At 49.0% G+C, this 18,250-nt stretch overlaps 1 protein-coding gene across 1 annotated transcript in view; it reads right to left on the reverse strand.

The window, feature by feature from the left end:
- The window catches only part of LOC145337165 (uncharacterized), a 276,871-nt gene that overhangs the window by 218,109 nt on the left and 40,512 nt on the right, over nucleotides 1–18,250 (reverse strand). Inside the window, 2 exon segments of the mRNA XM_080181955.1 lie at nucleotides 14,464–14,636; nucleotides 17,688–17,809. Coding sequence (XP_080038081.1) covers nucleotides 14,464–14,636; nucleotides 17,688–17,809 — 295 coding nt within the window.

Below are 18,250 nucleotides of genomic sequence, written 5' to 3' on the forward strand. Positions count from 1 at the left end.
ATTCACTTTGGAAGGTGTAACAGGAATACAGAGTACTAATGGTAAGATACTTGGTAGTGTGGATGAACAGAGAGATCTCGGTGTCCATGTGCATAGATCCCTGAAAGTTGGCACCCAGATTGATAGGGTTGTTAAAAAGGCATACGGTGTGTTAGCTTTTATTGGTAGAGGGATTGAGTTTCGGAGCCCTGAGGTCATGTTGCAGCTGTACAAAACTCTGGTGTACTTGGAGTTGTCAGGGTTGGAGGAGATTAGAGATAGGGAGGGTTGTGGGGGCTGGAGTAGGTTACAGAGATAGGGAGGGTTGTCGGGGCTGGAGGAGGTTACAGAGATAGGGAGGACTGTGGGGGCTGGAGGATGTTACAGAGGTAGGGAGGGTTGTAGGGTCTGAAGGACGTTGCAGAGAGAGGGAGGTTACAGAGACAGGGAGAGCTGTAGAGGCTGGAGGAGGTTATAGAGGGAGGGTGTACGGGCTGGAGGAGGTTACAGAGAAAGGCAGGGTTGTAGGGGCTGGAGAAATTCACAGAGGTTGGGGAGAGCTGTAGAGGCTGGAGGAGGTTATAGAGATAGGGAGGGTTATTGGGGCTGGGGGAGGTTATAGAGATAGATGGTTATCGGGGCTGGAGGAGGTCACAGAGATAGGGAGTGTTGTAGGAGCTAGAGGGGGGTCACAGATAGGGAGGGTTATCGGGGCTAGAAGAGGTCACTGAGACAGGGAGGGTTGTAAGAGCTCGAGCAGGTCACAGATACAGGAAGGGTTGTAGGGGCTGGAGGAGGTTACAGAGATAGGGAGGGTTATTGGGCTGGAAGAAGTCACACAGATAGGGAGAGTTGTAGGGCTAGAAGAGGTCACAGAGGTAGGGAGGATGAGAGGAGCACAGTTACTTAAGAACATAAGAAATAGGAGGAGTAGGCCATCTAGCCCTTCGAGCCTGCCCCACCATTCAATAAGATCATGGCTGATCTGAAGTGGATCAGTTCCACTTTCCTGCTTTCTCCCCATAACCCTTAATTCCCTTGTCTATCAGAAACCTATCTACCCGTGACTTAAATATATTCAGCGAGGTAGCCTCCATCACTTCAATGGGCAGAGAATTCCAGAGACTCACCACCCTTTGAGTAAAGAAGTTCCTCCTCAACTCCGATCTAAACTGACCGACCCCACCCCCCCACCCCATTTTGAGGCTGTGCCCTCTAGTTCTGCTATCTTTTCTAAGTGGGAAGAATCTCTCTACCTCTACCCTATCCATTCCCTTCATTATCTTATATGTCTCTATCAGATCCCCCCTCATCCTTCTAAACTCCAACGAGTCCAGACCCAGTCTATTCAATCTCTCCTCATAGGCTAGCCCCCTCATCTCCGGTATCAGCCTAGTGAACCTTCTCTGCACTCCCTCCAAGGCCAATATATCCTTTCGCAAATGCAGCGACCAAAACTGCACACGGTACTCCAGTTGCGGCCTCACCAGTACCCTGTACAGTTGCAGCAAGACCTCCCTGATTTTATATTCTATCCCCCTCGCTAAATGGTAAACAGTTGAGGCCCCAGCACTGATCCCTGCGGCACTCCACTAGTCACCAACTGCCAACCAGAATAACACCCATTGATTCCAGCTTTCTGCTTCTTATTAGACAACCAATCCTCTATCCACGCTAACACCAACTCTGTGCACTCTAACCTTTTGCAGCAGTCTTTTGTGAGGCACCTTACCAAACGCCTTCTGGAAATCTAAAAACACCACATCCACTGATTCCCCTCTGTCTACCGCACTAGCCACATCCTCATAGAATGCCAATAAATTTGTTAAACACAACTTCCCCTTCACAAATCCATGCTGCGTCTGCTTGATCAAACCGTTCTTTTCTAGGTGCCTCGCTATTTCTTCTTTGATGACGGATTCTAGCATTTTTCCAACTACGGACGTTAAACTAACTGGCCTATAATTCTCTGCCTTTTGTCTGCTGCCTTTTTTAAACAGCGGTGTAACATTAGCCGTTTTCCAATCTTCTGGCACCTCCCCAGAGTCCAGCGAGTTTTGGTAAATAATCACTAAGGCATCCGCTATCACCTCTGCCATTTCTTTCAGAAACCTGGGATGTATTCCATCCGGTCCTGGGGACTTGTCCACCTTCAGTCCCATTAGTCTATCAAGCACTACCTCTGTAGTGACAGTAATTGCATTCAGGCCCTCAACTCCTACCATCCTCTTATCTTTAATATTCGGCAAGCTATTCGTGTCCTCCTCCGTGAAGACCAACACAAAAAGCTTATTTAAAGCCTCAGCCATTTCCTCATCGCCCACCGCTAAATCCTCCCTCTCGTCCTCCAAGGGTCCAACATTCACTCTAGCCAGTCTCTTCTTTATATATTTGTAAAATCTTTTACTATCATTTTTTATATTTAGAGCTAGTTTAGCTTCATACTCTATCTTTCCTTTCTTTATCGCTTTCTTAGTCATTCTTTGTTGTTTTTTAAATCTTTCCCAATCTTCTAATCACCCACTATTTTTAGCCGCTCTGAACGCATCAGCTTTTAATTTAATACTCCCCTTTATTTCCTTCGATAACCACAGCTGTTATCTCTTCTCTTACAGTCCTTCTTTACCGTCGGAATATATTTCTGCTGAGAACCGAAAAAGATTAATATAGCTCGCTCCCTCGTCGGTTCCATCACACACTGTTCAAGGAAACTATCCTGACAGCATTCCAAGAACTCTTCCTCAAGCCCACTGCGCCTGAATTGACTCAACCAATCAATATGCAGATTAAAATCCCCCATAATTATTGCCGTTCTGTTTCTGCACTCATCAATTATTTGTTTGTTTATAGCCCACCCCACCCCAAAGTTATTATACCACCCTGATATTATCCTTTATTAACAGAGCTATCCCACCTCCTTTTTCCTCCTGTCTATCCTTCCTAAACGCTTGATATCCCTGGATATTCCGTTCCCAGTCCTGGTCACCCTGCAACCACGTTTCTGTAATGGCCACTAGATTTATACCCATTTGTGCTGATTTGTGCCATCATTGTTCGTTGGAGCGAGCGGAGAGAGTAAAGGTAAGCGATTGACTTTGTAAAGTTTTTTGCGGGCTTTTTAATGGAAATCCAACTTTAAAAGTTAAACAGGAAGTGGGTCGCGGGGTCTTCTGGGAAGGGATTTTTACCGCGCAAAGTGTAAAAGGAGGGTTGCAGTAGACAGCCGGCAGCGTCGGGAGCGGGCAGTTGAGGACAGATTTGAATTGGATGACTTTTTGAAGGTTAAACATTTGCAGGACAGTGGGGAAAGAAGATGGGGGAATGATTGACATTGAATGGGCTGGTACACGGATGATGGCTGAATGAACTCATTGAATCATAGAATCCCTTCAGTGCAAAAGAAGGCTCTTCAGCCCATCCAGTCTGCACTGACAACAATCCTATCCAAGCCTTCACCTTGCTACCCCACATATTTACCCTGCTGGAACTACAAAAGGTCATGAATGTCGCCCAATCATGCAAACCAGCCTCCCATCCATTGACTCTGTCTACACTTCCCGCTGCCTTGGTAAAGCAGCCAGCATAATTAAGGACCCTGCGCACTCTGGACATTCTCTCTTCCACCTTCTTTTTCATATATATATTCCAAAAATATACTTTATTCATAAAAATCTCAAATAAACTATTGCAAATGTACAGGGCTTTGAATTGCAAACAATGCAGAATCAAAATATTTTTACAGATTTATACAAATTACAATCATTACATTTCAAAACTTAAAACTATCTACATGCCTCAATAAATTACTGTGCGCCGTTAGTGCTCAGATTGGCACACAGTTACGCAGGTCGAGGGTATTCTGCAGCTCCTGGGCCCTCGGTCTGCCTCCGTTGGAAGGCCTTACAGTGTGGCGTTTCCCCATTGTGCCTTTGCGGCGGCTGCCCCAAGCTTCAGCCCGTCCCTCAGCACGTAGTCCTGGACCTTGGAATGTGCCAGTCTGCAACACTCGATCGAGGACAATTCTTTCCGCTGGAAGATCAGCAAGTTTCGGGCGGACCAAAGTGAGTCCTTCACCGAGTTGATGACCTTCCAGCAGCGGTTGATATTTGTCTCGGTGTGCGTCCCCGGAAACAGCCCGTAGAGCACAGAGCCCTGCGTCACCGAGCTGCTCGGGACGAACCTCGACAAATACCACTGCATCTCGCTCCAGACCTTCTTTGCAAAGGCACATTGCACAAGGAGGTGTGCGACCGTCTCATCAGCCCTGCAGCCGCTTCGAGGGTAGCGTGCGGTGCTGTTGAGACCTCGAGCGTGCATAAAGGATCTGACAGGGAGTGCCCTTCTCACCACCAGCCAAGCCAGATCTTGGTGCTTGTTTGTCAGTTCTGGTGGTGAGGCATTCTGCCAGATGACACTGACAGTCTGCTCATGGAACCTTCCGACAGGATCCGTCATCTCCTTTTCTCTCAGGGCTCCGAGGACGTTACGTGCTGACCACTGCATAATCACCCTGTGGTCAAAGGTGTGTTTGCGGAAAAATTTCTCCACGAAGGACAGGTGCTGCGGTACGGTCCAACTACTCGGAGCGTTCCGCGGCAGTGTGGCCAGACCCATCCTCCGCAACACTTGGGAAAAAGGTACAAAAGTCTGAGGTCACGCACTTAACCGACTCAAGAACAGCTTCTTCCCTGCTGCTGTCAGACTTTTGAATGGACCTACCTCACATTAAGTTGATCTTCCTCTACACCCTAGCTATGACTGTAAACACTACATTCTGCACCCTATCCTTTCCTTCTTTATGAATGGTATGCTTTGTCTGTATAGTGCGCAAAAAACAATACTTTTCACTTTATGTTAATACATGTGACAATAATTAATCAAATCCAATCTGTCAGAACCGATGCCCTGACAGTGAATGTGTGTGTGTGTGTGTTGCAGGGCTGGAAAGGTGTAACTACGAGGAGGATTGGAGAGGTTGGGGTTATTTTCCTTGGGACAGAGAAGGCTGAGGGTTGACTTGATTAAGGTGTGCAAAATGATGAGGGAAAGATAGAGTGAACAGAATAAAATAGTTTCCCCTGATGGAGAATTCTCAAACCAGGGACACAGATTCAAGGTAAGTGGTCACAGGATGGGATATGAGGAAGAGGGTTTTTTACACTGCAGGAGGTGGGTGTCTGGAATTCACGCCTGAGTTGGTGGTGGAGGCAGAGACCCTAAACTCTTTTAAAAAGTGTCTGGATCTGCACCGTAAATGCTGTAAGCTATGGGACGGGTGCAGTAAGGTGGGATTAGAAAGCATGTCCTTGGGTTGGCATGGAGAAGATGGGCTGAATTGCCTCCTTCTGTACAGTAACTTTTCAATGGTTCAGTGACCCCTGGTCCATCTTCCCAATCCCAGCAGCCGATCTAATGCCAGAATGTCCCGAGATTGCTTCACATTCAGAAGACATTCAGGAGAACATCAGAACTAGGAGCAGGAGTAGGCCATTCGGCCTAACTTCCCCGCTTCTATCTTATCTATTCCCTTCATAATCTTATATGTTTCAGTAAGATTTCCCCTCATTCTTCTGAATTCCAGTGAATATAGTCCCAGTCTACTCAGTCTCTCCTCAAAAGCCAACTCTCTCAACTCCGGAATCAACCTAGTGAATCTCCTCTGCACCCCCTCCAGTGCCAGTATATCCTTTCTCAAGTAAGGAGACCAAAACTGTACACAGTACTCCAGGTGTGGCCTCACCAGCACCTTATACAGCTGTAACATAACCTCCCTGTTTTTAAACTCCATCCCTTTAGCAGTGAAGGACAAAATTCCATTCGCCTTCTTAATTACCTGCTGCACCTGCAAACCAACTCCTTGAGATTCCTGCACAAGGACACCCAGATCCCTCTGCGCATCAGCATACTGCAATTTTTTTACCATTTAAATAATAGTCCATTTTGCTGTTATTCCTACCAAAATGGATGACCTCACATTTACCAACATTGTACTCCATCTGCCAGATCCTCGCCCATACTATCTATGTCCCTTTGCAGGTTTTCAGTATCCTCTGCACACTTAGTGTCATCTGTGAATTTTGACACACTACTCTTGGTCCCCAACTTCAAATCACCTATGTAAATCGTAAACAATTGCTGAGGCACAGCACAAGTCACTGATCGCCAACCAGAAAAACACCCATTTACCCCCATCTTTTGCTTTCTGTTAGTTAACCAATCCTCTATCCATGCTAATACATTACCCGTAACACTGTGCATCTTTATCTTGTGTTGCATTCTTTGGTGCAGCACCTTGTCAAATGCCTTCTGGAAATCCAGATACACCACATCCACAGGTTCCCCACTGCACATGTAATGTTTTCAAAGAACTCCACCAAATTAGTCAAACATGACCTGCCCTTTATGAACACATGCTGCATATTTCCAGTGGGACAATTTATATCCAGATGTCTCGCTATTTCTTCCTTGATAGATTCAAGCATTTTCCCTACTACAGAAGTTAAGCTGACCAGCCTATAGTTACTCGTATTTTGTCTACCTCCCATTTTAAACAGTGGCATCATATTTGCTATTTTGCAGTCTGCAGGAACCACCGCAGAGTCCAGTGAATTTTTGTAAATTACTATTAGCGCATTTGCTATTTCTTCTTCTATTTCTTTTAGTATCCTGGGATGCATTCTATCAGGACCAGGAGACTTGTCTACTTTTAGCCCCATTAGCTTGACCAACACTATCTCTCTCGTGATAGTGGTAGTTTCTAGGTTCTCACCTGCCATAGCCTTCCTGTCATCAATTTTTGGCATGTTATTTGTGTCTTCCACTGTGAAGACAGACACAAAATACCGCAGCCACTCCTGGGATATTCAGGACGAGTGGACATCCTGGAGCCAGGATTTTTTGGACTGTGGCCTCTGCAGCGTTAGTGACTTGAGAAGAGATGATCGCAGGTCAGAGATCACTCCGGGGCTTATGTGTAGCTGGAGTCAGTGAAGGGAGGAGTGGAGGAGAAATGAAGGGAGAGAGGGAGGGAAGAAGGAAAAGTGGAGGGAGGGAAAAGGAAGGAATGAAAAGATCTGGGTGGGTGCTGATTCAGAGATCACTCAGTGGGTGTTTGTTGAACTCCATGTAGCCGGAGTTTAGAAAATATATTAATCAAGGATAGAAAGAGACAGAGAGAGAGAGAAACAGTAAGAGAAACAGAGCGAGAGAGAGAACATAGAACACTACAGCACAAACAGGCCCTTCGGCCCACAAGTTGCGCCGATCACATCAACACCTACCAATCTGTAGACCTATCTATAACCCCCAATCCCATTAAACCCCATATACTCATCCAGAAGTCTTTTAAAAGACCCCAGCGAGTTCGCCTCCACCACCACTGACGGCAGCCGATTCCATTCATTCACCACCCTCTGAGTGAAAAACTTACCCCTAACATCACTTCTGTACTTGCCTCCCCGCACCTTAAATCTGTGTCCTCTCGTAGCGACCATTTCAACCCGGGGAAATAGCCTCTGAGAATCCACCCTATCTATTCCTCTCAACATTTTATAAATTTCTATCAGGTCGCCTCTCAACCTTCGTCTCTCCAGGGAAAAGAGTCCCAGCTCCCTCAACCTAACTTCATAAGGCATGCCTCCCAGTCCAGGCAACATCCTTGTAAATCTCCTCTGCACCCTTTCAATAGATTCTACGTCTTCCTGAGAGACAGACAGACCAAGAGAGACAGAGACAAAAAGGCAGGGAGAGAGAGAGAGAAAAACAGAGCAAAACAGAGAGAGAGAGACAGAGAAAAGAGACATAGAGAAAGAAAGGAGAGAGAGAGAGAGAGACAGAGAAAGGGGGAGGGAGACAGAGAGAGAAGGGGGAGGAGAGAAAGGGAGAGAGAGAGAAAGTCAAAGAGAAAGAAAGGGAGAAAGACAGAAAGAGAGAGAAAGGGAGAAAGACAGATAGAGAAAGGGAGACAGAGAAAGAAACAGAGAAAGGGAGAGAGAGGGAGAAGGGGAGAGACACAGCGAAAAGAGAGAGAGAAAGAAACAAATAAACAGAGAGAGAACAGGAGAGAGAGAGATAGTGACACAAAGGGAGAAAGCTAAGAAGTAAAAATGAAAGACGGAGCTAGAGATAGGAAAAAATAGAGTCAGTAGTGTGGAGTGAGAGAGGGAGTGTGAGTGGGAAGAGGGGGCCAGGTGAGGGGTGGTGACTGGGCAAAGATGGGTAAAGGGATGGGTCAGTTGGTGAGGGTCAATGGGTGAGGGTCAGTTGGTATGGGGCAGTGGGTGGGTGAGGGGCAGTGAGTTGGTGAGGGGCAGTGGGTGGGGGAGGGTCAGTGGGCGGGATGGGGCAAAGGGTGAGGGTGGGTGGGTGAGGGGCAGTGAGTGTGTGAGGGACAATGGGTGGGTGAGGGGCATTAAGTGGGTGAGGGGCAGTGGGTGACAGGGGGCAGTGGGTGACAGGGGGCAGTGGGTGACAGGGGGCAGTGGGTGGGTGGGTGAGGGGCAGTGGGTGAGTGGTAGTGAGTGAGGGGCAATGGGTGCGTGAGGGGCAGTTGGTGAGGAGCAGTGGTTGTGTGAGGGACAGTGAGTTGTGAGGGGCAGTGGGTGAGTGGCAATGAGTGAGGGACGGTGGGTGTGTGTGAGGGTCAATGAGTGGGTGAGGGGGGGAAAGAGGGCGAGTGAGTGAGGGGGGGAAAGGGGGCAGTCAGTGGGAGGCAGTGTGGGAGGGGTTCATGGGCCCCACCAGCAGGGGCAGTGCATGGCAAATCCGAAGCCCAAACCCCACAACCCTGCCCCCCCACCCCGCCATGACACTGCTGCCGAGACCCCGCCCCCTGCCCGGAACCCGACCCCCCACAACCCAACCCTGCCCATACTCTGCCCCCACCCCACTCCCACCCCCTGCCTAGATCTCTCCTTAGGCCCAGACCCTGCCCATACTCTGCCCCCACCCCTGCCCATACTCTGCCCCCACCCCTGCCCCACCCCCCCGCCCTGCCCCACCCCCGCCCCTGAACAAAACCCCACCCCTGAACCAAACCCCGCCCCGTGCCTAGATCTCTCCTTAGGCCCAGACCCTGCCCTTCGGCCCATACACCCTTTAGTCAAACCCCCGGCCCTGAATCAAAGCCTGCACCCCCCCCCCCCCACCCCGAGTCCACGCCCCTGCCCCTGCTCAGTCCCCCTCAGACAAACCTTACCCCCTTACCCTGCAACTCTGACCCCTTTACCGAGAGTCCAACCTTGAACCTGAGACTCTGACCCCTGACCCTGAGACTCTGACCCCCAACCACCTCACACTGAGACCTTGACCCCGAGACTCTGACCCCTTCATGCTGAGACTCTGACACCTTCACGCTGAGACTCTGACACCTGACCCCGACCCCTTCACACTGAGACTCTGACTCCTGACCCTAAGATTCTGACTCCATCATCCTGAGATTCATATCCCTGATCCTGACACTCTGACCCCTCAACCTGAGACTTTGATCCCTGACTTCCTTACACTGGGACTCTGAACCTTGACCCTGAGACTCTGACTCCTGACTCCCTGACCCCGAGAATCTGACCCTGACCCTAAGACTCTGACCCCTGACTCTCTCATCCTGAGCCTCTGACCTCAGACCTGAGACTTTGATGTGGATGTGCTGGTGTTGGACTGGGGTAAACACAGTAAAAAGTCTGACAACACCAGGTTTTAGTCCAACCGATTTATTTGACAGTAAACTCACAAGCTTTCGAGGTTTCCCTCTTTGTCAGGTGAATGGAGAGTTCTGGCCTCGGACAGAGCATATAAAGCACAGACAGTTTACAGACTACTGATTAGAATGCGAATCTTTACACCTAACCTGCTGTTCAAGTCCTAAAGTGGCCGACAATGTGAGTGGAAGGAGCACTGATCACAGGTTAAAGAGATGTGTATTGTCTCCAGACAGTACAGTGAGTGAGGTTTTGCAAACCCAGGCGAGTCACAGGGGTTACAGATAGTGCGACATGAACCCAAGATCCCTGTTGAGACCGTCCTCATGTGTGCGGGACTTGGCTGTTCCACACACATGAGGACGGTCTCAACAGGGATCTTGGGTTCATGTCGCACTATCTGTAACCCCTGTGACTCGCCTGGGTTTGCAAAACCTCACTCACTGTACTGTCTGGAGACAATACACATCTCTTTAACCTGTGATCAGTGCTCCTTCCACTCACATTGTCGGCCACTTTAGGACTTGAACAGCAGGTTAGGTGTAAAGATTCACATTCTAATCAGTAATCTGTAAACTGCCTGTGCTTTATATGCTCTGTCCGAGGCCAGAACTCTCCATTCACCTGACAAAGAGGGGAACCTCAAAAGCTTATGCGTTTACTATCAAATAAATCGGTTGGACTAAAACCTGGTGTTGTCAGACTTTTTACTGAGATTTTGACCCATGATCCTGAGAATCTGACCCCTGACTCCCTCACACAGAGACTCTGACCCTGAGACTCTCACTTCTGACCCTGAGACTCTGACCCCTGACCCCCTTATGCTGAGACTCTGACACCTGACCCTGAGACTCTGATTGCTGACCCCCTCATGCTGAGACTCTGACCCGTGACCCTGAGACTCTAACCCCTGACCCTGAGACTTTGACCCCTGACTCACTCATGCTGAGACTCTGACCCCTGATTCTCTCACGTTGAGACTCTGACCCCTGACCCTGACACTCTGACCCGTGACCCCCTAGAGTGAGATTCTGACCCCTGACCCTGAGACTCTGACCCCTGACTCCCCCCACGCTGAGATTCTGACCCCCTTGACCCTGAGATTCTGAGCCTGAGTCTGTGTACCTGGTCCACTGCCTCTGAGACTCTGATCACTGACCCCCTCACGCAGAGACTGTGACCCCTGACCACCCTGACCCTGAGACTCTGACCCCCTGACCCCTCTGACACAGAGATTCTGACCTCTGATTCTGAGAGTTTGACCCCTGACCCTGAGACTCTGACCCCTGACTCCCTCACACTGAGATTCTGACCCCTGACCATGAGACTCTGACCCACGACCCCCTAGAGTGAGATTCTGACCCCTGACCCTGTGACTATGAACCCATGACACTGAAACCCTGACCCTGAGACTCTGACCCCTGACCTCTTGAGCCTGAGATTCTGACCCTGAGCCTCTGATCCCTGATTCCCCCATGCTGAGACTCTGAACACTGAGACTCTGACCCTTGAGACTTGATTCGTGATTCCGTCACCTGAGACTCTGACATAAGAACATAAAAAATAGGAGCAGGAGTAGGCCATCTAGCCCCTCGAGCCTGCCCCGCCATTCAATAAGATCATGGCTGATCTGAAGTGGATCAGTTCCACTTTCTTGCTTTCTCCCCATAACCCTTAATTCCCCTGTCTATCAGAAACCTATCTACCCGTGACTTAAATATATTCAAGGTAGCCTCCACCACTTCAATGGGCAGAGAATTCCAGAGATTCACCACCCTATGAGTGAAGAAGTTCCCCCTCAACTCCGATCTAAACTGCCCCCCCTCCCCCTTCATTTTAAGGCTGTGCCCTTTAGCTCTGTTTTCCTTTCTAAGTGGAAAGAATCTCTCTACCTCTACCCTATCTAGCCCCTTCATTATCTTGTAAGTCTCTATAAGATTCCCCCCTCAGCCTTCTAAACTCTAACAAGTACAGACCCAGTCTATTCAATCTCTCTTCATAAGCTAACCCCCTCATCTCCGGTATCAGCCTGGTGAACCTTCTCTGTACTCCCTCTGAGGCCAATATATCCTTTCGCAAATACGGGGACCAAAACTGCACACAGTACTCCAGTTGTGGGCTCACCAGTGCCTTGTACAGTTGCAGCAAGACCTCCCTGCTTTTACATTCTACCCCCCCTCGCTATAAAGGCCAACATCCCATTCGCCTTCTTGACCACCTGCTGCACCTACAGACTGGATTTTTGCGATTTGTGCACAAGGACCCCCAGGTTCCTCAGCACCGTAGCATGCTGCAGCTTTTCACCTTTTAAATAATAATCCCTCCTATTACTTCTACCCCTGACTCCCTCATGGTGACACTATGACCCCTAACCCTGAGACTCTGACCCCGACCCCCTGATCCTAAAACTGACTCCCGACCCTCAGACTCTGACCCTGACTCACTCACGCTGACACTCTGACCCTGAGACTCTGACCCACATACCTGAGACTCTGACCTGTGACCCTGAGACTCTGACCCCTGACTCACTCACGCTGAGACTCTGACCCCTGACCCTGAAATTCTGGCCTGACTCCTCCACACTGGGACTTTGACCCCTGACCTAAGACTCTGAACCCTGACCCCTTGACCCTGAGACTCGACCGAAATGCTGAGACCCCGACCCCTGACATAAGACTCCGACCCCGACCCCAGGACTCTGACGCCTGACTCTCTCACATTGAGACTGACCGCTGACCCTGAGACTCTGATCACTGACCCCCTCATGCTGAGATTCTGACCCCTGACAACTTGACCCTGAGACTGAGACCCTGACACTCTGATCCTTCAAACCTGAAACTATGACCACTGATCTCCTGACCCTTGAGACTCTGACCCCTGTCTCCCTAATGCTGATATTCTGACCCCTGACCTGAGACTCTGACATCTGACCCCCTCATGCTGAGACTCTGACCCCTGACCCTCTCACCCTGAGACTCTGACCCTTGAGAACCTGACCCTGAGACTCCAATCCCCAAACATGAGACTCTGACCCCCGACCCTGGGATTCTGACCCTTCACCTCCTTATCCTGAGACTCTGACCCCTCACTCTTATTCTCTGACCACCTCATTCTGGGACTCTGACCCCTCACTCTGAGACTCTGACACCCTACCCCTTAGCCTGAAACTCTGACCCCTGACCCGGACTGTCTGACCTCTGACCACCTCATCCTGAGACTCTGACCCCTGACCCCCTTACCCTAGACTCTGGACCCTGACTTCCTTACTCGTGACTCTGACCCCTGACCCTGAGACTCTGACCACTGACACACCCACGCTGAGAGTCTGATTCCTGACCCTGACACTCTGAACCTCTGACCCTGAGACTCTTAGCCTTGACTCCCTCACGCTGAAACTCTGACCCCGACCGACCCTTTGAACTGAGACTCTGACCCCTGACCCCCTGAATTTGAGACTCTGTCCCCTGACTGCCTCATGCTGAGACTTTGACCCCTGACCCTGAGACTATGACTCCTGACCCTCTGAACTGAGACTCTGACCCCTGAACCTGAGAGTCTGCCCACTGACTCCCTCACGCTCAGACTTTGACCCCGACCCCCTCCACTGAGACTCCTTCCCTGACCCCTGACCCTGAGACTATGACCCTTAACCCCCTCACCCTGAGAGTCTGAACACTGACCCTGAGACTGTGACCCCTAACTCCTTAAACAGGACTCTGACCTGTGACTCTAACCCCTGACCCCCAAAACTGAGACTCTGATCTCCTGACACTGAGACTCTGACCCCTGACACTGAGACTCTGACCCCTGACTTCCTCACACTGAGATTCTAACCCCTAACACACTGACCTGAGAAATCTGACCCCCTGACCATCAGACTCTGACCCCGATCCTAAGTCTCTGACCCCTGACTCCCTCACGTTGAGACTCTAACCTCTGATCCTGAGGCTCTGACCCTTGACCCACTCATGCTGAGACTCTGAGCCCTGACCCCTGACACCTTGATCCTGAGACTGTGACCCCGTCACTGAGACTCTGACTGTTGGGACCTGAAACTATGATTCGAGTACAAGTTCTGGATGATTCTGACTCAAAACACATTGGCTCTATTCTCTCTCCACAGATGCTGTCAGACCTGCTGAGTTTTCCCAGCATTTTCTCTATTTATTTCACATTCAAGCATCTGCAGTATTTTGCCTTTAACTTATCAGCGCAATGTTGAATACTGTTGAGGTCTTGCTGCATAGGGACATGAACTGCAGATCTGAGCAGTTGTAAACGGTATTGACATTGTGCAATCAACTACAAACATCCCCACCTCTGATCTTATAATGGAAGGAAGGTCATTGGGTTCAGCCTCTTGTACATTTTCTCTTCACTTCTCTAAAGCTAATTTTCATGGTTGGTCAGGATTGTCAGCAAAACAAAAGTCCAGGTTTCTCCAGCATTCTCTCAATTTCCCTCATACGAGGTATCAGTCTCGAGGTTCTCCTGTGCAATGTGAAGATGCAAATGTTTGACATCGCTTTACATTTGAATGAACTACTTATGGAGCAATATTCCAAATACTGGACTAATGGCTGTGTTATAATGTAAGAAGTCTCACAACACCAAGTTAAAGACCAACCAGTTTATTTACTGGTTGGACTCTAACCTGGTGTTGTGAGACTTCTCACCCCAGTCCAACGCTGGCATCTCCACATCGTGTTATAATGTGACATAGAAGTCTCACGACATGTTTTGATAGGTGGAAATCTATATACAGAAAGTTTTGTGTGTCATTCATTACCATTGCAATGCCCGTCTTGCAATCACTACAGCGTGGCAGTCATGGAGTAAACACCCATTAAAACGTATCCAACTGCTGGAACAAGTTTCACCTGTTCTCAAAGCAACCACATCGTACTGTTCACTCTTGCCATCTTTTGTCACTGTGAAATCAAAAAGTGGAATGAGTGTAATCTTTACAGGAACAATACAGAGAAGTTATCTGGATGTACAGTCAATCAATTTGGAGTCTTAGTACACCTACAGGGATGTAGGTCTACAGTACAAAACTCTAATTTCATTAAGGATGACAAAAATCCTACTCAATAAGTGTAAGAACAGCAAGCATTCATAGAAGTGCCAGCAAAAATACTCAAAAATTGAAAAATATTATTGCAGAAGTATCAAAGGTGATCTTGTATGGACCAATGCTATACTGCAGGGTCAGAACAAAGAATGAAGAAAATTACAGCACAGAAACAGGCCCTTCAGCCCTCCAAAGCCTGCACCAACCATGCCGCCTGTCTGAACTAAAACACACTCCCCATCCGGGGACCAAATCTATTCCCATCCAATTCATGTATTTGTTCAGACACCCTTAAAAGTTACTATCATATCTGCTCCCACCACCTCCCCGGCAGAGAATTCCGGACACCCATCACCCTCTATGCAAAAAAAAACTTGCCTTGTTCAGTAATTGACTCTTCCACCTTGGAAGAAAGCTTCTGACTATCCAAGCTGTCCATGCCCCTCATAATCTTATAGACTTCTCTCAGATCGCCCCTCAATCTCTGTCCTTCCAGTGAGAACAAACCAAGTTTCTCCATCTTCTCCTCATAGCTAATGCCCTCCATACCAGGCAACATCCTGGTAAATCTTTTCAGTATCCTCTCTAAAGTCTCCACATTCTTTGGTAGTGTGGCAAGCAGAATTGAACTCTATATTCTAAGTGCAGCCTAACTAAGGTTCTACAAAGCTGCAATATGTCCAACTTTTACACGAGAGGCCACATTTCAACGATAAGGTTTGACACGTCATTGAACATGAATTTCAAAAGCAACAACTGATAACAAAAAAAGTGCAACTGATAAAAAACACCATTAAGGAGTGCCAAGCAACAGAGCTAACCAGTAAAACCCTTTTGCCTTTACATTTAAGAGGAGCTAGACAGGCTGATTAAACCCCCGCTGGAGTCGTGGGGACAGGGCTGAGCAAAGGAGCTGGGTTAACTGACCATGCCTCTGCTTCTCGTCAATATTCCAAACAAGCACAATAGTCCAAAACACAATCTGTCTGCTCCAGCCAGCTTCAAACAAAAAGCAATTCACAGGTTTGAATCTTCAATAATGGTGCTAATAGCAGCATCACTAATTGTTCTAACACAATGGTTTCAATAAGAGGGCCTCGTTTAAAGATTTGAAACATATATCACACGACCCGAGACTTGGAAATGTTTAGTAAAAGGCGAAAGATTTATACGATCTGAGGAGAAACCAGAGTCTTGGAGACTAGCAGAATTCCTTTAAGTATTAGGTTTTTTGAGTACGGGACCATCTACATAACTGTGATGTAGTGGCTGTGAGAAAGGGGAACAAAGGCAGCTGGTGTGTTGCAATGAGAAAGGCTGGGAGAGAGAGAGAGCAAGAGTGAAGCTGAGAGTGCTGCGGGCAGCAAAGTGACACAGTGGTTAGCACCGCTGATTCACAATGACAAGGTTCTGGGTTTGAATCCCAATTTGGGTCACTGCCTGTGTGGAGTTTGCACATTCTCCCTGTGTCAGCGTGGGTTTCCTTCAGGTACTACAATTTCCTCCCACAGTCCAAAAATACGTGGGCTAGGTGAATTGGCTGTGCTCAGTTGTCCCTTATTGTTAGGAGGGCTAGCCAGGCATGAGATTTTAGGGATAGGGCTTGGATGGGACTGTGTTTGGTGCAGACTTAGGCTGAATGGCCTGTGTACGATTCTACACTTATATGTATAAGTGGTTGAATGGTGTCAGCCTGTTGTAAAGGAGGGAAGGGCAGTTGGGCGACTCAGGAGTGGCACCAGCATCGCTTCGTGGCCTATTTTTTGTTTAAATGAACATTTATTGACACATTTGGCAACTAAAATATCTATTTCTTCTTGGAGACACTGACTGTGTGCCCTCTCCTGCCTGTGGTGTTTGTGTGCTGCCCACGCACACGGAGACCCCAGAAGTGTCACAGACCCCAGTGCGCACAAATCTTCTTCAATCACTCCAGCTCCTCATGCAGTTTGTTATCCAGGCCATCGGCCAAGACCTGGCTGTATTTTCCATCTTTAACATCCTTCTGCCTGTTGAGGAACCAGTCGGGAATCTTGTACTGACGAGGTTTCTGCATGATTGTTATAATGCGCTCTACCTCATCCTCAGAGAGCTCACCGCCTCTCTTGCTCAGGTCGATGTCGGCCTACCTCAGCACCGCGTGAGCGTCGCGCCTCCCAACACCCTTGATGGCAGTGATAGCAAACCTTGATTAAGTGTAGTAATGACATGCTGCACTTGGTTGAAGTCACTAGGTTACATGTTAGCTTCATTTGAATCAATTTTTAAAAAGCGGCATCTTGGCCTTTTGGCTACGATGCAAATAAGATCAAGCCTTGGAGGAAGAGCTATGCCAGCTTGGGTGAACCCTCTCAGCTCCCCTACTGCTTGCTCTTCAAATCACACCCACCGCCCACCTCAAATCTCACACTTATTTACTGACATCTACCTGCACGTTCACACCATCACTTACACGCCACATCCAGCCCATTCCCACCTCTGCACCAGCTCTCCCAACACCTGCTGCTATTTCCCTGCCTTCTCCTCACAACTCTGCTGCTGCACATTCCTTCTTTCAAATCACCAGCTCCTTCAATGCCTCCATTCGACCTGCCTCCGCCGCCCTCTCGTATAAAAACCGCCTTCTCAGGCCCATTAATGTGTCTGCCCCGCCGTAGAGCGATCGGTCATCTTCCGATCCAGGCTCCGCTCCGTGGAGCAAAATGAAACGTGCTCACCTTTCTTCTTCCAAAAGGTGCACAGAGAGGCCTCTGCCATCAGCAGCCTGAAGGAAGAAGGTAGCTCTGGAAAGTCCTCGCAGACTGACACTCTGAGGATCTGCAAATCTTTCTAGGCCGCACTATACGACCCGATGCCGACACACAGCACGGCCTCCCGGTCTTTCCTGTCGCCTATCACGGAGGTCTTAGACGACGGCCGGCGGGAGAGCCTGGCCAGACCGTAATCTCTGGACGAGCTGACAACGGCCGTCGACTCCTTTCAGAAGGGTAAAACTCCCGGAAGCGACGGCTGACCGGCTGAGGTTTACTCGGCGTCGGGGAACTTGTCCGACCCAGGCCTGCTGCAAGTATACCAGAGTACGCTACAAGAAGACCGACAGTGCACAGTCCTCCACAGCCTCACTCGCTCCTTTCCTTGCAGCATGCAGTTTGACGGCACCACGCGGGTGAAGAGCGAAGCACAACAGGGCTGTGTCCGAGCCCCCTCATTGCTTCTGACTTTGCGCCCCCGACACCCCTCTGTTGATACACAAGGAGCTTACCTGCATGCTTTACAAGCTATCCAGACAGAAAGCAAAGTGAAAAAATACAGCGCGTCTCGATCAGTGAAGTCCTCTCTGTAGACGACACCGCATCTTCAAGAAAGGAATTACAAAGGGATTTCCCTACACTCTGCCACCGGAAAGGTGGAGAGAATCCTCGTCAACAGCCTCCTCCCAATAGCCGAAGACTTCCTCCCCGAGTCTCGGTGCGGCTTCTGCCCAACAAGAGGCACAGCGGAC

This window comes from Carcharhinus amblyrhynchos, unplaced genomic scaffold, assembly GCF_965287045.1.
Source record: "Carcharhinus amblyrhynchos unplaced genomic scaffold, sCarAmb.v2.hapA scaffold_44, whole genome shotgun sequence".
NCBI lineage: Eukaryota > Metazoa > Chordata > Chondrichthyes > Carcharhiniformes > Carcharhinidae > Carcharhinus > Carcharhinus amblyrhynchos.